Source organism: Hyperolius riggenbachi, chromosome 1 (assembly GCF_040937935.1).
Source record: "Hyperolius riggenbachi isolate aHypRig1 chromosome 1, aHypRig1.pri, whole genome shotgun sequence".
Lineage (NCBI taxonomy): Eukaryota > Metazoa > Chordata > Amphibia > Anura > Hyperoliidae > Hyperolius > Hyperolius riggenbachi.
This window is the reverse complement of record NC_090646.1, coordinates 322,662,765-322,685,839: the sequence shown is the minus strand read 5'-3', so window position 1 is coordinate 322,685,839 and position 23,075 is coordinate 322,662,765. Positions and strand designations below refer to the sequence as shown.

The following is a 23,075-nucleotide window of genomic DNA, read 5'->3' as shown; positions in this document are numbered from 1 at the left end:
GTCTGGTGATCTCTAGTTTTTGGAATAAAGTCTTGTAATGTATTGGAAAATTGTGTGAGAAATGCGGTGAATGGGATCCCATGAGAGTGTTGTTGCATGGAACATCAGATTCTATTAGTAGATATAAAAGATTGCTTGTTCTTCAATTATTAATAGCAGCCAAACGTTTAATTCCTGTTAAGTAGATATGCCAGGGTCCTCCTACCCTCCTGGAATGGATTGATAGCGTGAATATGGTAAAGAATATGGAGAATCAGATTGCTCTACAACAAGATAGGTTGGAGGTCTTTAATAATAAATGGAATAAGTGGAATATGTTTCTGGATACGGTGGAATATTAGATGATGATGAGGTTGTAAGGGGATAGTCACTTGTTGATAAATAGAATGTATTTTGATGGTATTAGTGGGTTGAGAATTCTTTTATATGCTACTTATGGGTAATATAGGGTGAGGGTCTATTTGTAGAATGGAAGGGGGGTAAAGATTGTTTTTGGGTTGATTTTGTTTTGTAATGTGTTTATTATGGCATTTTTAAGAGATGAGGAAGAGAGTACAGTTTTCAGCTGTTTGGAAAAGTTTGTTAATGGAAGTGTTCTCTTTTCTTCAATAAATTATATTAAAAAAAATAATTAAAGGACAACTCTAACAAGAGCGATATGGAGGCTGCCATATGTATTTCCTTTTAAACAATACCAGTGGCATCCTGCTGATTCTCTGCCTCTAATAATGTATGGGCCCCTTAACAGACAAGTTTGGCAGATAGTTGGACAGATAGTTGGTGGGTGTGTAACAAATCACTTCCTTTGCTCTGTGTTTGCTTTGCGACTAAAGGGATTATAAGACATTTGTATGAAAAAGTGAATTTTCCAGTGATTAGAGTACTTTCATAATGGGGCGTTGCGTACCCTGTAAAAACAGTGAATGCACACATTGTCCATTATGCTGGTAGTTTCTGAGCTGATTAGATGGTTAGATAGATAATTTCTGACATGTCCGATCACCGTTCCATCGATTTGCCGCCCGATTTGTCATTGAAGTGAATTGTAAAAAGAAAAACGAGCGGAAGATAAGAGAATCGAGTGGGTATCGAGTGGAAAAACGATCGGGCGCAGAATCGAGCGCCAGAACCGACCCGTGTATTTCCAGCATAACTCTTCACTATGACCAAAACTTTAGTTAAAACTAGCTGATTGCCCGGCATTGCCCGGGTATGTATTTGGCTGGTGTTGGCTCCACCCACTTTTCTAACCCTAACACACAATGACTCAATGACCTAGTTTGTGAGCTTTGCATTGTTTGGCATCAATAATTTGCATTGAAATGAAACAAATCTGATTGACTGTGGCTCCACCCTCTTTTCTGAATTTGAACCCCAGTCACCCAATGACCAACTATACCAGGTTTTAACCTTGTGTCCTTAACAGTGCAAGAATGGCAGCAATTGAATAATCCCCTTTTGTAGGCTCCATCCACGTTTATGAATAATAGCTGATGAATCAGCATTGCCCGGGTATGTATGTGGCTGGTGTTAGGTCCGGCCACTTTTTCTAACCCTAACACACAAATACTCAATGACCAAGTTTGTGAGCTTTGGGGTCTTTGTCATCAATAATTTGTATATTCCCATAGAAATTAAACAAATCACATTGGCTGTTTGTGGCTCTGCCCCTCTACGGCATTTGAACCCCAGTCACCCAATGACCAACTGTAGCAGGTTTGAGGCATCTGCTATTAACAGAGCAAAAATGGACGCAATTTAAATATTCCCCTTGAAAATCAACAGGTGAATTTTGATTGGCTATTATAGGCTCCACCCACTTCCCAAAATATTAATCTCAGTCACCCAGTGACCATCTTGGCAAAGTTTGAGAACACTTGCCATTAAAAGTGTAAGAATGGCTGCAGTTTATATTTTCCTAGTGAAATTTGTTTTTGGCTCCACCCACTTTTTGTAACCTTGACACACAGTCACTCAATGACCAAGTTTGTGAGCTCTGGGGTCCTTGGCATCAATAATTTGTAATTTACCAATGAGATGAAACAAATCTGAATGGTTGTTTGTAGCTCCACCCCTTTTCTGAATTTGAACCCCAGTGACCCAATGACCAACTGTACCAGGTCTGAGGCTTGTGCCATTAACAGTGCAAGAATGGCAGCAATTTCAATATTCTCCTTGAAAATCAACAGGTGAATTTTCCACCCACTTTTTTGAATATTAATCCCAGAAAATCTCAGTGACCAAGTTTTAAGCTTTTGGGTTTCTGCCATCAAAATTGTGTGAATGGAAGCAGTTTATCCAGTAAAGTAATCTGATTGGCTGTTTGTGGCTCCACCCCTTTAGTGGATTTGAACCCCAGCCACTTCATCACCGACTGTAGCTGGTTTGAGGCCTCTGCCATTATTAGTGTAAGAGTGGCAGCAGTTTCAATATTTCCCTTAAAAATCAATAGGTGAATTTTGATTGGCTGTTGTAGGTTCCACCCACTTTCCTGAATATTAATCCCATTCATCCATTGACCAACTGTGTCACGTTTGAGAACCCTGCCAATAACAGAATGGCTGAAATTAATCTAACAAATCTGATTAGCTGTTTGTGGCTCCGCCCCCTTTAGTGAATTTGGACCCCAGTCACCTATCAGCTAAGAGGCCTCTGCCATTAACAGTGTAAGAATGGTAGCAATGTAAATATTCCCCTTGAAAATCCATAGGTAAAATTTGATTGGTTGTTGTTGGCTCCACCCACATTTCTGAATATTAATACCAGTCACCCTGTTGCCCACTGTGTCAAGTTTGGGAACCCTGCCAATATGCGCTTTGAATCCTATGGGAGAAAAGCGCTTTACAAATGTTATTGTATTGTATATTGTATTGTAACAGTCTAAGAATGGCTGCAGTTTATATTTTCCCCTAGAATAAAATGAAGTTGTTGGCTCCGCCCACTTTTTCTAACCTTAACATACAGTCACTCAATGATCAAGTTTATGAGCTTTGGGCTTTTGGTATCAATTATTTGTATATTCCCATTGAAATTAAACAAATCTGATTGGCTGTTTGTGGCTCCGCCCTCTTTCCGAATTTGAACCCCAGTCACCCAGTGACTAACAGTACCAGGTTTGAAGCATGTAAGAATGGCAGCAATGTAAATATTCCTTTTGAAAATCAACAGGTGAATTTTAATTGGCTATTGTAGGCTCCACCCACTCTCTTGAATATTCATCCCTTTCACCCAGTGGCAGTGACCAACTGTGCAAAGTTTGAGAACCCTGCCAGTAACAGTGTAAGAATGGCTGCAGTTTATATTTTCCTAGTGAACTTTATTTTTGGCTCTGCCCACTTTTTGTAACCTTGACCCACAGTCACTCAATGACCAAGTTTGTTAGCTTTCAGGTTCCTGGCATCAAAAATGTGTGAATGGAAGTAGTTTATCCACCAAGAAAGTCTGATTGGCTGTTTATGGCCCCGCCCCTTTAGTGAATTTGGACCCCAGTCACCCAATGACAGACTGTAGAAAGTTTGAAGCCTCTGCCATTAACAGTGTACGAATGGCAGCAGTTTTAATATTCCCCTTGAAAATCAATAAGTGACTTTTGATTGGCTGTTGTAGGCTCCACCCACTTTCCTGAATATTAATCTCATTCACCCAGTGACCAAGTTTGCCAAGTTTGAAAACCCTGCGATTAACAGTGTAAGAATGGCTGCAGTTTACATTTTTTCCATTTAAAATGAATGTCTGAAATTTCATTGGCAGTTTTATGCTCCACCCACTTTTCCTGGATTTGCAACCTCGGTCACCAAGTGACCAACTGTGCCAAGTGTGGGGACTCTGGCTCAATTACTGTGAGAATGGCGGGGAGGCGGGGCGTGGCTACAGAGCGTGATGGCCGCCTGATCCATCTGCTCTGTAAAGGACACTGATACAGCGGCTCACAGCGACTTCCACAGCACCCATCCACCGCTAAAAATGGCAGAGGAACACTACAGAGACTCCACAGACTGGTCCAGAGTGCAGCCCAGGAGAAAATATTACACTCCCAAGCCACGGAGACTGCTAGATCTTTTTGACCGAGATGGCCATGAGGACAGGAGATACCATGATGCAGCATCGCCGATCCCTGTGCATCCAGGACGCTATGAAGCCCTTAGACCTGGCGAAACATCACCCATCCACACTACCTTGCCTCTCAGAAGTTCCTATCTCGGTACCCCTGAGTCCCCAGCTTCCAGAAGCAGAAGCCCGCTGAAGCATGCTGCCAGCTCAGAGGACACGCTGACTAAGGTAGGCCAAGCTGTGATCACAGCATCCCCGGAGGCTAGCTACGCAGACCCCTTCTTTAACATCCCTGAATCCGATCAGCCGCTTACATTAGCGATGATGAAAGATTTAATGACATCCTTTAGATCAGCATGGCAGTGTGACATGAAGGCAATGACGGACGCCATGACAGCCATTGCTATTAACACTGACAAGAGGTTCTCAGGGATAGAGGAGAAGCTGAAGGTGGTGACAGTGGCATATAATGAGCTGGTGGACTCTCATGATGCACTAGTTCTGGAAGTGAAGGAACTAAAGGAGAAACAGACAGACACAGAAGATAGGAATAGAAGAAATAATATGAAGCTGAGGGGAATCCCTGAAAGCGTTACCACAGGCCAGCTCAGAAACTACGTGGGTGATGTGTTAAAAACAACTTTGCCAGCATCTTCTGACATAGACAGAGTCGTGGACAGAGTACACAGATTGCCTAAGCCTTCTCATCTCGGTCCAAATGTACCAAGAGATGTAATCATGAGGGTGCACTATTATCATATAAAAGAAGCTTTCTTAGATACCACCAGAAGAGGCCAAAAACTTCCACAGCCTTATCAGGACTTTATCTTGTACTCAGATCTATCACAGAACACTTTGAAAGCAAGAAGAGCATTTTCCACTGTTTCCACAACTACTCTGAGAGCTCAAAAAAAAGAGTGCTCATGGGGATTCCCCACAAAACTAAGAGTAACACGACAAGGGACAAGATACATCTTTCACTCACCCCAAGAAGGTCTAGATAAGCTTGCCAACTGGAATTTGCAAATATCAACCCCAAAGTACAGATCATATAACCAAGCTATGGATACCACTCCTGCACAGGACAACAAGGAGGAAGCTGAGAAATCCTCTGTTGCTGGAGCAACAGACACCTGAACTGTTTTTGGGAAAATCAGTGTTGCTTCACAAACTCCCCCCCCCCCCCCCCCCACAGAACTTTTCTCCATACTTGTTTTTTTTTTCAAGTTTCTTGCCTGATAACATCTTGAGGAAGAGGAGGACTGTTCTCACATATTGCCCACGGCTGTGGGCAAGTTCTGATGATATGACCTGGACAGGTCATCAGTTTTTCTTGTTTGTTTTTTGCTGTATGTCTTTTTTTGTTGTTTTTATGCCTTTTCTTTTAGGTTGGACTGTTTTTGACATTGAAGAATTTCTTTGATAATTTTGAGAAATCTAGAACTATTTTGAATAATTTTGACTATTTCCTCATTTATCTTGAATGTTTAGGCCTCACTGCACAGATTAGACTATTTTTGACCTTGCGGCAATTTTTTGAATTTTTATTGCAAAAATTACCGCAACCGCAAAATTTATCGCCTTTTTTACTGCATTTGCCGCTTTTGGCACTGTTTCCGTAAAAATCGAGTATTTTAATATATACGCATACAATGCGTATAAAAATACGCAAAAATATTTCTTTATCTTTTTCATGTGTTTTAACCCCTTTCTTTCATATCGTTTTAGTGTACATGTATGATTGTTTTTCCTTAAAGAGAAAATACCAGGAACATATGAAGACTCTAACCAGAACTATGAATACTACTCTATGTAAGTGCAGAACTTTTTGTATGTATGTCCAGAACTCTTAAAATTATATCTCTTAATGTGAGAGGTTTGAACTCACACAGAAAGAGATATTTAGCTCAAAAGCTAACCAAAGATGAAGGAGCTGAAATAATATGTTTGCAGGAAACACATCTTAATAAAGAGGGGGCCTCTAAGTTCAAACTGTACCAATTTCTTCCATATATCACTCTACTTTACAAAATAAGAAAAGAGCTGGGGTTTGTGTGGCTATTAGGGATTCTATAGGATTTGAATTGCAGGAATCCTTTAGTAGTAAAGATGGCAGAATGGTCATACTAGTAGGGAAAATAAACACTCAAATATATACAATAGTAAATATATATGTTCCAAATAGTGGCCAAATTAGATTTCTAAATAAAAAATTCAAAAAAAATCGATAAAATGACCAAAGGTAATTTACTAATTGTAGGTGATTTAAATTTAGTAGTTGACCCACAGATAGATTGTTCTTATTTAAAGAAAAAAAACCCTTCCACTTTACGACCAACTCTCCTGAATCATGAGCTATATGATGTCTGGAGATGTATGCACCCAGGAGAGACAGATTATACTCACTATTCCCCAGTTTTTAAATCTTACAATAGAATAGATTATTTATTTACAGACAAATTTACACTCCCTTTAATCAAAAAAATCAACATTAACACAAGGTCATGGTCAGGTCATTCCCCAATAGTATTTGAACTACAAGTAACAGGGTCCCCACCTCCTTCTTATATTTGGAAAATGAAATATATTGTACTCAGAACAGTGAGCCTCACTAATAACACAAAAAATAGAGGAATATTTTAAATTAAATAATAATGAAACTTCCAAGGCCACCATATGGAACGCACACAAGGCCTTTATAAGAGGCGTGTTTATTCAACAAGGCTCTATAGAGAAAAGGAAGAGAAAAGAAAAATATGAAAATATTTTAAAAGATATAAAGAATATGGAAAGGGTGATTTATGATAAAAAAAGAACTATCTTTAATACCCAAAGTAGAAGGAGAAACGGAAAGAACTCAGTGAAATGCTATATTGCCAATATGACAAATGGCAGTGTATCATGAAGGAGAACTGGTACTCAGATAGAGACAAGGCTGGTAAGATGATGGCTAGGAAAATTAAAGGAAGAAGGACAGCACATAGAATCTTAAAGATAAAACACCCAAAGAAAAAGATAGTGGTACACCACCCAAAAGAAATTGTAGATGCTTTAGCAACTTACTATGAATCTTTATATAATCTGAGAATAGACCCTGAAGCGCATCAACCTACTCAAGTAGAAATTGAGAAATATTTAGGCAGTGTAGACCTCCCCTCATTAGACGAATTTGAAAAAAAAATAAATTAATATCCCCTTCCATATAAATGAGGTTGAAAGAGCAATAAAATCCCTTAAAAGAAACAAATCCCCAGGTATAGATGGATTCCTAGGAGAATATTATATGAAACATATCCACTTACTAAAAAGCCCCCTTAGCAGAATTGTACAATGAGGTAGCTAAATCTGGTAGTTTTCAGAGAGAGTCATTAGAAGCCATAATTTCATTAATCCCCAAAGAGGACAAAGATTTAAGTGATCCAAGTAGCTACAGACCCATTTCTCTCTTAAAGACAGTCTGAAGCGAGAATAGATCTCACTTCAGACCTCATAGCTAGCAGGGGCATGCGTGCCCCTGCTAAAACGCCGCTATAGCGCGGCTTAACGGGGGTCCCTGTCCCCCCAAACCCCCTCCGTGCAGCGGGGGAGCGCTTCCTGGTTGGGGCAGGGCTAACCGCCGCAGCCCTGCCCCATGCGCGTCTGTCAGACGCGTATCTCCGCCTCTCCCCCGCCCCTCTCAGTCTTCCTTCACTGAGAGGGGCGGGGGAGAGGCGGCGATGCGCGTCTGATAGACGCACTGGGAGGCAGGGCTGCAGCCGTTAGGCCTGCCTCCAGGAAGAAGATTACCAGCGACCATTTTCCGACCAACATTTGCGGGGGGTGGGTTGGGGGTGAAGGGACCCCCGTTAAGCCGCGGGATAGCGGCGTTTTAGCAGGGGCACACGTGCCCCTGCTATATATAAGACCTGAAGCGAGATTTAGTCTCGCTTCAGTGTCTCTTTAAATGTAGACCTAAAGATATATGCAAAAATAATAGCCAATAGAATAGACCCCCTAATCCCAGACTTAATACATTTAGATCAGGTAGGTTTTGTTAGGAATAGAATGACTAGTGATGCCACCAGGAAGGTTTTAGCAGTCTTACATGAACTAGAATGTAGTAAAAGGCCTTCTCTGTTGGTCTCTTTAGACGCAGAGAAGGCCTTTGACAGAGTAAACTGGTCCTATTTATCAAAGGTATTACATAAATTTGGTTGTGATGGCTTTCTACATAAGGCCATAATGGCCCTATATACTACTCCTTCGGCCAGAGTACTGTCCTCAGGTTCCCTCTCTGATCCATTTAACATAACGAATGGTACTCGACAAGGATGCCCACTCTCTCCTTCAATCCTTATCTTAACACTGGAGCCACTAGCTCAAAAAATCAGGAATAATAAGTTTATACAAGGAGTCAAACCTGGAGACCAGGAGACAAAGATAGGTCTATATGCAGACAATATACTGCTATATTTACAAGATCCTAAGACATCACTTATACACTTAGAATCAGAACTGAGTCTTTTTTTCAAAAATCTCATATTATAAACTAAACAAAAGTAAAACTGTGATTCTCCCCTGTGATTTAATAAATGTAATAAAAACATGCCAATACATGTGGAATGAAAAATCTTTCAAATATTTAGGTATATATATTACCCCTACCATATCACAAATTTATAAAACAAACTATGAGCCATGGATATATGGTCTTAAAGGGAAGGTCCAAGCAAAAAAAAAAAAAATGAGTTTCACTTACCTGGGGCTTCTACCAGCCCCATGTAGCCATCCTGTGCCCTCGTAGTCACTCACTGCTGCTCCAGTCCCCCGCTGGCAGCTTTCTGACCTCGGAGGTCAGGGCCGCATTGCATACATTTTTACGCATTCCAGCTAGTGCAGTAACAAAAATGTATGCGTTGCACCACTAACGCGTAAAAATGTATATGTTAATGTTCCTGCACTAGCGGGAATGCGTAAAAATGTACGCAATGCGGCCCTGACCTCCGAGGTCAGAAAGCTGCCAGCGGGGGACTGGAGCAGCAGTGAGTGACTATGAGGGCACAGGATGGCTACATGGGGCTGGTAGAAGCCCCAGGTAAGTTAAACTCATTTTTTTTTTTTTGCTTGGACCTTCCCTTTAAGACTCAATTGGATTTATTAACAAAGTTAGAGTTTTCATGGTTGGGAAAAGTGGCTGCGGTAAAGATGATGATACTCCCCAGATTATTATACTTATTTAAAAATCTTCCTATCAAGGTCCCTCAAAAATTCTTTACTCCAATTCAAAAATTGATTAATAAATTTGTTTTATGCAATAAATCACTGAGATTTACATATGATATTCTTACACTACATACCACAGATTTGGGTCTTGGAGTACCTGATATAGGCTTATATTATAGAGCTACGATTCTGGAACAATCCAGAGAAATTTGGGCTGAATCCAATAAACAATGGGTAACACTGGAGCAAGTATATAATTCTAGTGGCTCTTATAGAGGTCTAATAGAAACTAAACTGCTATGGAAATCCACATTAAAAATCCCCAATCCAATAACAGCCAACACAATTAGAGTATGGAAAGATTTTGTAAAACGTTGCTCCAAACATTTGTAAAACGTTGCTCCAAACATTCCCTATCTACTAAACAGTTATCTATCCCATTTAGCAATATCCATAATGTAATAAAAAAGATATCTATTGATAATTGGGTTGACAAAGGAATTATATCAGTGGATAGGTTGCTCCAAGACTCAAAACTAAAAACGTTTAGTGATATTGTGACAGAATATGATATACCCCAATCTGACGAATTCAAATATCTAAAGATCCAAAACATTTTCAAAACTAATTTTCCCAATCCTATATTGCTACCTCCCCCAATAGTTAAAATATTATCCCCAGATCAACACTACCTGAAAGGTACTGCGTTATTTTACAGAACCTTGTTAGCAACCAAAGGTGACTCTCCCCAATGGCAACTTAAGAAATGGCAGGAATATTTTAAAGAGGATATAGAACAGGAAGACTGGGAGAGAACTATAAGATCACTTAAAAAAATCCTCCCACTGTGTCTCACGCCATGAGAACCTACTTAAAATGCTGTGGAGATGGTATATAACTCCTAGTAAAATCTCCAGGTTTGACTCCAGTGCCTCACCCTTATGTTGGAGAGAGTGGGGTGGAGAGGGCACCTTGGAACATATTTTTTTGGGAATGCCCTAAATTACAAAAAAATGTGGGAAGAAATTACCTTAATATTGAAAAAACTGCCATTAAAACCTGACCCACATACCATCAAAAATGGCTTTACTACACCTAAATATTGCTGATCTCCCTCCAAGGGAATGTATACTATATGACCATATGTTTGTAACCACAAGAATCCTGCTGGCAGAAAACTGGAAAACCAAATATATACCTGATGTTGGAGAGATCATTAAAGGGGTTAATTTTAACTTATCTGCAGAAAAGAAATGGGCAATGAACACAGGGATACTAGAATCCTTTATGAAAAAGATACAATCCTGGCTTATACTTTATCTAGAGACTGAGATTTTTGATTTTTAACAATAATAGTATCTAAGCTTATAGGAATACTGTTTGGTGTATAACTTTCATCTTCTTCCTCTCACGTTTACAAGAGATAATAAGAATTACACAGAATACTTCTTCTGTCTTTAGTTCTGGTTTTTCTATGTGTAACTTGCTGCTACTAGTAATCAGTGTTTTCTTTAAAAATATATAGATAAAGAATAAGATTTAGACCATAATTTATCTATTTGGTCAATAGATTAACATATGCTAGATTTCCACATAGCTGTAGACATTATGTGGCCTAGTCCACCTGTCCCACTGTTTTTCTCACAGACAAAACTAACTTGAAGTCCTATCTGGGTAGCTGCTGGTAAGTTGCCTAGTAGAGGCAACTGGGTTTATAGTGGGACACTGATATTACAGAAAATGGTTTCGGTTCCCTGGGATCTCTGTAGGGTGGTTTTAATCCCCCATTTCCCAGGTTGAGCTGAACCCATTCATAGATTTACTTCATTTTAACATCTTGGTGTTCTGGACTACATATAAATAATGTTATGGGAATATAACTCAAACAGACATATGTATGTGTATTGATTTTTCTATCTTAAAGACAAGAAATACTGTTTTCTATTATTTGAATGTACAGAATGTATGTAATGTATATTATTTTTCTTCAAAAGTTATAAGACTTATTATTGAAGTCTGTTATTGTAAAAAAATTTCAAAAACTGTTCAATAAAAACCTATTGAAACATACTGTGAGAATGGCACCCTTTTCCATTCACTTGAATGGGTGTAACCTGGCTGTTTGTAGCTCCGCCCAGGTGTGCAGGGGGGACGGGAGACCCCCAGAACATCCCAGGTAGTAAGGGATTTGTATACCAAATTTCGTTCAAATCGTTTAAGGCGTTTTTGCGTGACACACACACACACACACACACACACACACACACACACACACACACACACACACACACACACACACACACACACACACACACACACACACACACACACACACACACACACACACACACACACACACACACACACACACACATATAGATAAGGTGTTCAGTACTAACTGCTACACAGGTGCTCGTCTGAGTTGCCTTTCCAGCAGATTGGGAAACCAGTGTCTGAAGTTTGCGAAGTTGTTCCAGCAGGGACCTAGGGAGTTAAAGAATTGAATACATTATTTTCACAACATTTAATATGCATAGCTTACACTAGTTTTTACTCTATGCCATACTTCGAAATTCATGTATTCTTGAACTGTTATTTGCCTCTTTTTTGGGAGCCACCAAGACTTTTAATTATAATTTATATAGTAAGGAAAGGTTAAAATTTTTTCCAGTAAGTTCTAACTGTGGCCCCATTGGAGGGATTTCATCTCCTGGCTCTGTGACATCAAAGGCTTCAATATGTGCCCAGAGTTTTGCCACAAATGAAAATTAAGACAAAGCTCATTTACACATACAGTAAATAGTGTGGGTGCACTTGCCTGTCAACTGTTATTGTGGAACTGCCAGGTGTTTGAGGCCAGATTCACACTTGTGCAGTACCATTCACCCACGGTGGGAAAGGCCGCTGCAAGAGAATCCCACCTCACCAAAGCCCCTTTCATATTACTCTTTGGCAGACAGCCCCGACAGGGTAATGTGCATAGGCCCTTAGTATGTGACTTACTCCCTGCTGAGATGTACCGGGACTCCCGTTGGTCCGTGCATGAGTACCGAGTCACACCACACTTGTCGTTTACACTTACTGTGTCGCCATAGACTTGCATTACAGCATAATCCGTGTGGTAGGCACAAATCATGCGGTAACGAACTGTTGACTTTACACCGGGATTGCGGCGATTTGAGTACTTCCGTCACACCACATTGCATCGCACTCTATAGACTTTCATTTACTTTTACTGGAAGCAGCCTCTTGCTGTAAAATTGCTTAAAGCAACTTTATCGCAATACCATAGCCCTAAGGCTGGTTTCACAGTGGAACGTTGCGTTTTAGGGGACGTTATGGTCGCATAATGTGCCCCTAACGCAACGCCTGGTGGTGTTGGAGCAGGACGCTGTCAAAAGTCGCGTTACAAGCAGCTCTTGGCGCGCCTGCTCTGTTGGAGGCACTGCGGAGACCACGTGAGCGGAGCTCTCCGCATCACGTGGTCCCGCCAGCCAATCCGCGGCCGCTCCAGGATGTAAACACTGCAAGTGCAGTGAATAAGTAGCCATGTGCCTGGCTACGTAGCGGCCTCTCCCCGCCTCCTCTCCGCCCATAAAATGGAAAAAGAAAACCCTACTGAGCATGTGCAAACAGTCTAACGCGGCTTAGCCGCGCGTAAAGTACTGCATGCAGTACGTTATGTAGACGTGCTGCGTTACAATGTAATGCAACATGGGCACTGTGAACAGCCCATTGATTTTTCATTGCTGTGCGTTGGGGTGCGTTACAGGCTGCTCTAACGTGCGCCTGTAATGTCCCACTGTGAAACCAGCCTAAAGATCAAAAAAATGTCAAAAAAATGCCAAAAAAATGCCCTAAAAAATGCCAAAAAATGCAACAAAAAAAGCCAAAAAAAGTCAAAAAAATGCCAAAAAATGCCATAAAAATGTCATATATGAAAAAATCAATTCAGCAATTTCCACCAATGGTATACAAAATCAGATGATTAGTAGTATAATAAAAAATATCCAATAAAAGAAAGCTAATAAGGCCTATAAATATATAACTATGAGTTTATCAGTATCACCAATCTAATCTCAAATCATACTCTTTATTTAACCCACTATTCACAGTGTCAAGTTCTCTGATCCATTTAGATTCTAACTTCAATAATCTAGACAATCTATCACCCCCTTTATTGACACTGTGAATAGTGGGTTAAATAAAGAGTATGATTTGAGACTAGATTGGTGATACTGATAAACTCACAGATATATATTTATCCACCCTGGCGTTCTATTAAGATCGCCAGGGCGGCTGCAGGAGGGTTTTTTTTAAATAAAAAAAAACTATTTCATGCAGCCAACTGAAAGTTGGCTGCATGAAAGCCCACTAGAGGGCGCTCCGGAGGCGTTCTTCCGATCGCCTCCGGCGCCCAGAATAAACAAGGAAGGCCGCAATGAGCGGCCTTCCTTGTTTTGCTTACATCGTCGCCATAGCGACGAGCGGAGTGACGTCATCGACGTCAGCCGACGTCCTGACGTCAGCCGCCTCCGATCCAGCCCTTAGCGCTGGCCGGAACTTTTTGTTCCGGCTACGCTGGGCTCAGGCGGCTGGGGGGACCCTCTTTCGCCGCTGCTCGCGGCGGATCGCCGCAGAGCGGCGGCGATCGAGCAGCACACGCGGCTGGCAAAGTGCCGGCTGCGTGTGCTGCTCTTTATTTGATGAAAATCGGCCCAGCAGGGCCTGAGCGGCAGCCTCCGGCGGTGATGGACGAGCTGAGCTCGTCCATACCGCCCGGCTGGTTAAAGGCCTTATTAGCTTTCTTTTATTAGATATTTTTTATTATACTACCAATCATCTGATTTTGTATACCATTGGTGGAAATTGCTGAATTGATTTTTTCATATATGACATTTTTATGGCATTTTTTTGGCATTTTTTGATTTTTTTTTTACATTTTTTTGGCATTTGTCTGGCTTTTTTTGGCATTTTTTTGGCATTTCATTGGCATTTTTTCGACTTTTGACATTTTTGGTGTTTGGTTAATTTTGACGCGTATTTTTAGTCGCAAAGATTACGTATGGTTAGGACGCGTTCATGTGGCACTTTCCAGGCTGTTGTTTTATTGATGCGTAATTTTTGATGCGTTCATGCGTCATTTTTTGAGCGTTTGTCTCATGTGTATATACATCCGGCATAGATGCGTATTTTTGGTCGTCTGTAGTCTAGATAGAGGATATGCATTATTGCGTCATCTGTACGCGTATGCGGGTATGGCGTCACGTCTTATTGACACGTTTATGCGTCATTTCCATGTGGATTTTGATGTTTTGTTTTCTTTAATAAAATGTTACTTTTTAGATTTTTTTCTTTTTTTGCAATTCAGCATATTCCACCATGGTTTTTTGGCTGATATTTTGCCAATACATCTTAGAGGTATGCCTGATTTTTTTATTCAGCCATTATTGACTGTTATTTTTTGAATGTTTGGACCTTGCTCAGATCCACCAATGGGGGAGTTGGAGGTGTGACTAGATATGTAAATAGGCTGTTTCCCATCAGGTCCTCTAATTAGTATATACTCAGTGATTGGTTGTTTCTCTGTATATATGTTGGAGTTTGTGTATGTTACTTCAGAACTAGGCAACATGAAGATGGGCAGGAGCCCGAAACAGTGGACTGTTACATAGTTACATAGTTATTTTGGTTGAAAAAAGACATACGTCCATCGAGTTCAACCAGTATAAAGTACAACACCAGCCTGCTCCCTCACATATCCCTGTTGATCCAGAGGAAGGCGAAAAAACCCTTACAAGGCATGGTCCAATTAGCCCCTAAAGGGAAAAATTCCTTCCCGACTCCAGATGGCAATCAGATAAAATACCTGGATCAACATCATTAGGCATTACCTAGTAATTGTAGCCATGGATGTCTTTCAACGCAAGGAAAGCATCTAAGCCCCCTTTAAATGCAGGTATAGAGTTTGCCATAACGAGTTCCTGTGGCAATGCATTCCACATCTTAATCACTCTTACTGTAAAGAACCCTTTCCTAAATAAATGGTTAAAACGTTTTTCCTCCATGCGCAGATCATGTCCTCTAGTCCTTTGAGAAGGCCTAGGGACAAAAAGCTCATCCGCCAAGGTATTATATTGCCCTCTGATGTATTTATACATGTTAATTAGATCCCCTCTAAGGCGTCTTTTCTCTAGACTAAATAAACCCAGTTTATCTAACCTTTCTTGATAAGTGAGACCTTCCATCCCACGCATCAATTTTGTTGCTCGTCTCTGCACCTGCTCTAAAACTGCAATATCTTTTTTGTAATGTGGTGCCCAGAACTGAATTCCATATTCCAGATGTGGCCTTACTAGAGAGTTAAACAGGGGCAATATTATGCTAGCATCTCGAGTTTTTATTTCCCTTTTAATGCATCCCAAAATTTTGTTAGCTTTAGCTGCAGCTGCTTGGCATTGAGTACGATTATTTAACTTGTCAATGAGTACTCCTAAGTCCTTCTCCAAGTTTGATGTCCCCAACTGTATCCCATTTATTTTGTATGGTGCTAGACCATTAGTACGTCCAAAATGCATGACCTTACATTTGTCAACATTGAATTTCATCTGCCATGTATGTGCCCATATAGCCATCCTATCCAGATCCTGTTGCAATATGACACTATCTTCCTGAGAGTTGATGATTCTGCACAATTTTGTATCATCTGCAAAAATAGCAACATTGCTTACTACTGCATCTACTAGGTCATTAATAAATACATTGAAGAGCACTGGACCCAGAACAGACCCCTGTGGGACCCCACTGCTAACAGTCTCCCATTTTGAGTATGATCCATTGACCACAACTCTTTGTTTTCTGTCCATTAGCCAGTTCCCTATCCATGAACACAGACTCTTCCCCAGTCCTTGCATCCTCAACTTTTGCACCAGACTTTTGTGGGGAACAGTGTCGAAGGCCTTTGCAAAGTCCAAGTATATCACATCTACAGCATTCCCAATATCCATATTAGCATTCACTACCTCATAAAAGCTGAGCATGTTAGTCAAACAGGACCTGTCTTTAGTAAACCCATGTTGATGCTGAGAAATAAGATTATTTTCTACTATGAAGTCATGTATAGTATCTCTTAGTAACCCCTCAAATAGTTTGCATACAACTGATGTTAAACTTACAGGTCTATAATTTCCTGGATCAGATTTTTTGCCCTTCTTAAATAATGGGAAAACGTGGGCTGTACGCCAATCCACTGGGACTCTACCAGTTGCAAGAGAGTCACAAAAGATAAGATAAAGGGGTTTATCTATAACTGAACTTAATTCCCTTAGGACCCGAGGATGCATGCCATCCGGGCCAGGTGCCTTGTCTATTTTTAATTTATTTAGTCTTGCCTTCACTTCTTCCTGCGTTAAGTATTTAATATTACAGTTAGAAGATTGAGACTCTTCTGCCTCTGTAGTTTGCAACAGTGCTGTTTCTTTTGTGAAGACAGAAGCAAAGAAAGCATTTAATAACTCTGCCTTACCTTGGTCATCCACCATTGAGTTCCCATCCTCATCCTTTAGGAGTCCTATACAGTCAACCTTTCTTTTTTTAGAGTTAATGTACTTGTAAAACTTTTTTGGGTAAGATTTGATATCCTTAGCGATTTGTTTTTCAGCTTCAATCTTTGCCTGCCTAATTTCTTTTTTACAATTTTTATTGCACTCCTTATAATTGCTTAGTGCAGCCTCGGTCCCCTCCTGTTTTAAGACCTTATAGGCATTCTTTTTCCTCTTCATTTTATCTTTAACCTTTCTATTCATCCATAGAGGCCTTTTTTTATTCCTAGACATTTTGTTTCCATATGGGATATACATACTACAGTATTGATTGAGTATAAGTTTAAAAGCTTGCCATTTCCCTTCAGTGTCTTCCCCTTGTAGTACATTATCCCAGTTCACCAAACTTAGTGCCTGCCTAATTTGAGTGAACTTTGCTTTTCTAATATTTTGCTGAACTTTGCTTTTCTAATATTTCATAGTTTTAGTGGTCCCGCTGCCCCGTGGCCTATCAGTCACCAGATCAAACGTTATCATGTTGTGATCACTATTTCCCAAATGTTCTTGAACCTGCACATTTGATACATTATCTGGTCTATTAGAAATGATCAGATCCAGTAACGCATGCCCCCTAGTTGGTTCAGTTACCATTTGAGTCAAGTAATTGTTCTGTAGTGCTGCCAGAAATCTGCTGCTTTTACCAGAATGGGTAGCCTCAATACTCCAGTCAATGTCTGGAAAGTTGAAGTCGCCCATAATTATGACCTCATTTTTACTTGCAGCTTTTTCAATCTGCTGTAGTAATCGCAGTTCTGCAGCTTCATTAATAAGAGGTGGCCTGTAGCATACCCCAATAAGCAATTGGCAACTTTTATTTCCACCATGAATATTTACCCAAACGGACTCCACATCTTCGCAATCTTCCTCCATCTCATCGTTGAGGACAGCTGTAAGAGAATTCTTAACAAAGAGACAAACCCCTCCACCTTTTTTCCCTGTTCTATCCCTCCTAAACACATTGTATCCTTTTAAATTAGCTATCCAGTCATGGCTTTCATCCATCCATGTCTCGGTTATTCCCACAATGTCATAGTCTTTGTCATTCAGAATGAACTCTAGTTCTTCTATTTTATTTGCAAGGCTCCAAGCATTGGTTACCATGCACTTTATATTTTTACCACCACATTTACCAATTTTGTTTACATGAAATTGGCTACTTGAATTTTTACCAACCTCCTTAATCTTTACACTGTCCCCACCCCCCTCTCCACCCTCCATAATGATAGGTTCCCACTGTCTTTTTACCTCATCTTGTCTACGTATTGAGACTTTATCCTCCCGCCTCCCCCCAGATCCTAGTTTAAAAACTCCTCCAACCGTTTAGCCATCTTCTCCCCCAATGCAGCTGCACCCACCCCATTAAGGTGCAGCCCATCCCTGCTGTAGAACCTGTAGCCGACTGCAAAGTCTGCCCAGTTCTCCAGGAACCCAAACCCTTCCTTCCTACACCAATTTCTCAGCCACTTATTTAACTCCCTAAGCTCCCTCTGTCTCTCAGATGTAGCACGTGGCACTGGCAGTATTTCAGAAAACACCACCTTGGAGGTCCTTGCTTTAAGTTTATCTCCAAGTACCTGAAAATCCTTTTTGAGGACCTTCCATCTCCCACTAACTTTGTCATTGGTGCCAATGTGTACCATGACAGCCGGGTCTTCCCCAGCCCCACCCAGTAATCTGTCAATTCTTTCCGCTACATGCCGAACCCGAGCACCCGGGAGGCAACAGACTGTACGGCATTCGCGGTTTCTTCGACAGATTACCCTATCTGTGCGCCTAATAATTGAATCCCCTACCACCAGTACCTGTCTAGCCTTAGCTGCACTCCTATTCCCTTTCTCGTTACAGCAGTCTGCCCCTTGGTTGCTAAGGAGCACATCCTGCTGCAGCATTGCTACTCCTGAATCATCCTCCCCAATATTACGCAAACAAGCATACTTATTAGTGAGGGACAACTCGGGACTAGCCTCCCTGCCACTTTTTCCCCTACCCCTTCTAACTGTGACCCAACTAGCGGCTGCCTCTGCTTCTTGGTCCGGCTGTACTCCACCCTCCTCATCTTCAACGGTTCCATCCAGTGTCTGGATCGTGAGATCCAAGCTCTTCTCCATGTTGTGTATGCTTCTCAGTGTTGCGAGATGCTTATTTAGCTCTGCGACTTCCGCCTCTAACTGAGCAACACGCACACACCCAGGGCAACAGTAAACACCCTCAATCCGCTGATCAAGGCATGCATACATGTTGCAGGATGTACACTGCACAGCATCGTCCAACATGATGACTTTTGTGTGGGGAAAAATTATTTAAAGTAAACTGTGGCGGTAAAAGATGAAACGGGAGATTGAGTGTAGCTGGGGAGGAGGAAAGGGAGAGTAAGTAAAGTTGGGGAGTGTGGGGAGTGAGGGGAGGAGAAGGGGGGGGAGGGGCGGGAGGGGGGAGGAGGGAGGAGGGGAGGAGGAGGGGCGGGAGGGGTGGAGGAGTGGAGGTGGAGTGAGTGAAGTTGGGGTGGAGTCCTCAAAATTTAAAGACTACACCACAGCGTGCCTAGCACATTCTAACCAATGCAAAAAAACGCAATATTGATTGAAGGTTTTTTTTTTTTTTTTTTTAGTCCTTACCTACTTCCTCTCACCACTCTCTTGTGCCTGTGTTAACGCCTGTTTTTAACGCCTATGCCACTTGTGTCGCAGCCACTTAGTGAGCAAGCCACAGACTGAGCAAGCTCAGTACTGAGTCCTGAAGCTGACCAAATACCTCCTGTTGCAGCTAGTCCCTCCCCCTAGCCAATTGCCTGCTGCAAAACAAACTAGAGGGAAAAGAAAAAAAAAATTACTTTTAAAAGCTGACACTTGCTGCTTAATATCAGATGAACCACAACAGATAATCCACCAGATATTGCAGCAGCAAAAAACAATATACAAACAGCAATGTAATATAATTAGTGCTCACAATTCCCAGCAGTGAAGTGAAGCAGCCCTTCACTTCACAGCCCTTAAAGTTCTTTTTAAATTTGTATGTCTTTATCAAATAAAACAGACTAAGCTTTTCTGAAGGTGGTGCGGATCTTTCTCTTCATTTGCTACAGTTTGAGTCCCATGGTGTCTGGGACTATTGGATCTGCACACCTGACCATCTGAAATTGATGGAAGCCAAGCAAGTGCGACTCCACACACAAAATTACTGTTGACTTTTGACACCAAGGAGCTTGCACCATGGCAGAAGAAGGCCTAGAGAAAAGGGACAATGTGTTTTCCTATACCTATGAGCAGATCAGCACTATTCTGGCTCGAGCAGAAGGAGGTTCAACCTATCTCAATAAAACGGATCCTAAACTTATTAAACAGGACCTGGAGATGACTAGGAAATCGTGGGTGACATTGGACCTGCATGCAAAGACACTGGCAGAATATTATCGAGCAGGTGTTATCCCACGGTCAAGTAGATCACATGTGGCTCCTTTCCTTTTTTCAGATGATGTGGAATTTACCAATGTGTGGGCAAAAATATGGAACAAAGCCTCTTTTGACTCGATGGTCCATATGGTAGCTCGTATACACCAAGAACTTCCTAAACTGGAGATTAAAATGAGTATGTTGGAATCTGAGCTTAAAGAGATCCTCAGTGATGATGACTTTCAGGTTTATCTGGAGACTTTAGACACCAAAATGAAGTCCTTTGCTGTTGGTCTGGAGGACTCTAAGAGATCTAAGTTTAAAAGGGACCAAAATGACTATACTAATGGCTATGTTTACAGCTGGCAGAGGCGGACCCTTCCCGGCAAGAAACCGTTCCAACCAGCCCCTAGAGGGAGAGGCAGACCGAGTAACATTAGAAAGAACCGTAGACCACAGCATCAATCTGGTGTAGATACATCTGGAGCAGGGCCGAACCTGGGCGGGTGCTGCGGGTGCAAGGCACCCAGGCGCCTGCCTCTGAGAGGTGCCGCCCGGCTGCCGCTCTCCCCCTGTGGCTGCCGCTCTCCGCCTGTGGCCGAAGCTCGCTTGCTCCCTCTAGCCGCCGGCGCCGCCGCGTCAGACCTCGATCAGGCGGGCGGGCGCTAGGACCTAGCACGCCGCACTGATATGCGGAAGTGACATCAATTCCATATATACAGCGGGTGCGTCCAGCGCCCTCTTACTGGTCGGGTCGCTCGCTGATTGAGGTCTGAAACTGCGGCAAGGTGAGGGGGAGCAGCGGCAGCGGCTAGAGGGGAGGGGAGCGCTCCTGTCACTAACTACCTAAACGGGGACCATATACCCCCTGGCTACCTAGACTGGGCACATATACCCCCTGGCTACCTAGGCTGGGCACATATACCCCCTGGCTACCTAGGCTGGGCACATATACCCCCTGGCTACCTAGGCTGGGCACATATACCCCCTGGCTACCTAGGCTGGGCACATATACCCCCTGGCTACCTAGGCTGGGCACATATACCCCCTGGCTACCTAGGCTGGGCACATATACCCCCTGGCTACCTAGGCTGGGCACATATACCCCCTGGCTACCTAGGCTGGGCACATATACCCCCTTGCTACCTAGGCTGGGCACATATACCCCCTGGCTACCTAGGCTGGGCACATATACCCCCTGGCTACCTAGGCTGGGCACATATACCCCCTGGCTACCTAGGCTGGGCACATATACCCCCTGGCTACCTAGGCTGGGCACATATACCCCCTGGCTACCTAGGCTGGGCACATATACCCCCTGGCTACCTAGGCTGGGCACATATACCCCCTGGCTACCTAGGCTGGGCACATATACCCCCTTGCTACCTAGGCTGGGCACATATACCCCCTGGCTACCTATGCTGGGCACATATACCCCCTGGCTACCTATGTTGGGCACATATACCCCCTGGCTACCTAGGCTGGGCACATATACCCCCTGGCTACCTAGGCTGGGCACATATACCTCCTGGCTACCTAGGCTGGGCACATATACCCCCTGACTACCTAGGCTGGGCACATATACCCCCTGGCTACCTAGGCTGGGCACATATACCCCCTGGCTACCTAGGCTGGGCACATATACCCCCTGGCTACCTAGGCTGGGCACATATACCCCCTGGCTACCTAGGCTGGGCACATATACCCCCTGGCTACCTAGGCTGGGCACATATACCCCCTGGCTACCTAGGCTGGGCACATATACCCCCTGGCTACCTAGGCTGGGCACATATACCCCCTGGCTACCTAGGCTGGGCACATATACCCCCTGGCTACCTAGGCTGGGCACATATACCCCCTGGCTACCTATGCTGGGCACATATACCCCCTGGCTACCTATGTTGGGCACATATACCCCCTGGCTACCTATGCTGGGCACATATACCCCCTGGCTACCTAGGCTGGGCACATATACCTCCTGGCTACCTAGGCTGGGCACATATACCCCCTGGCTACCTAGGCTGGGCACATATACCCCCTGGCTACCTAGGCTGGGCACATATACCCCCTGGCTACCTAGGCTGGGCACATATACCCCCTGGCTACCTAGGCTGGGCACATATACCCCCTGGCTACCTAGGCTGGGCACATATACCCCCTGACTACCTATGCTGGCCACATATACCCCCTGGCTACCTATGCTGGGCACATATACCCCTGCCTTCATATGCTGGGACATATACACCTGCCTACATATACTGGGGACATATACCCCTGCCTACATATACTAGGCACATATATCCCTGGCTATATATTCTGGGGACACTGGCTGTTTGTCATTATGTGCATTTACTAGTGAAAATCTGTCTCTTATTATGTGCATTTGCTGGTGAAAAGCTGTTTCTTATGTGCATTTGCTGGTGAAAAGCTGTCTCTTATTATGTGCATTTGCTGGTGAAAAGCTGTCTCTTGTTATGTGCATTTACTGGTGAAAAGCTGTCTCTTATTATGTGCATTTACTGGTGAAAAGCAGTCTCTTGTTATGTGCATTTACTGGTAAAAAGCGGTCTCTTGTTATGTGCATTTACTGGTGAAAAGCGGTCTCTTGTTATGTGCATTTACTGGTGAAAAGCAGTCTCTTGTTATGTGCATTTACATGGGGAAAAGCTGTCTCTTATGTGCATTTAGTGGGGAAATTTTGTCAGTAAAAATCTTTTGTCAGTAAATGTTTAGGTATTTGTCAGTAAAAAATAACGTGAAAGGGTGGCAACACTGGCAGGCTGCGTGGCGCAACGGGAAAGATACAGGCAGCCCACCTTGGGCTTGGTAGGGG

At 42.7% G+C, this 23,075-nt stretch overlaps 1 protein-coding gene across 3 annotated transcripts in view; it reads right to left on the bottom strand.

Moving 5' to 3' along the window:
• LOC137509743 (cyclic AMP-responsive element-binding protein 3-like protein 3) overlaps positions 1 to 23,075 on the bottom strand; it is a 638,953-nt gene that overhangs the window by 219,661 nt on the left and 396,217 nt on the right. For all 3 annotated transcript variants that reach the window (XM_068233853.1, XM_068233852.1, XM_068233854.1), the window contains one exon: positions 11,652 to 11,736. In XM_068233853.1, the coding sequence (XP_068089954.1) occupies positions 11,652 to 11,736 (85 nt within the window). The remainder of the gene's footprint in view (positions 1 to 11,651; positions 11,737 to 23,075) is intronic.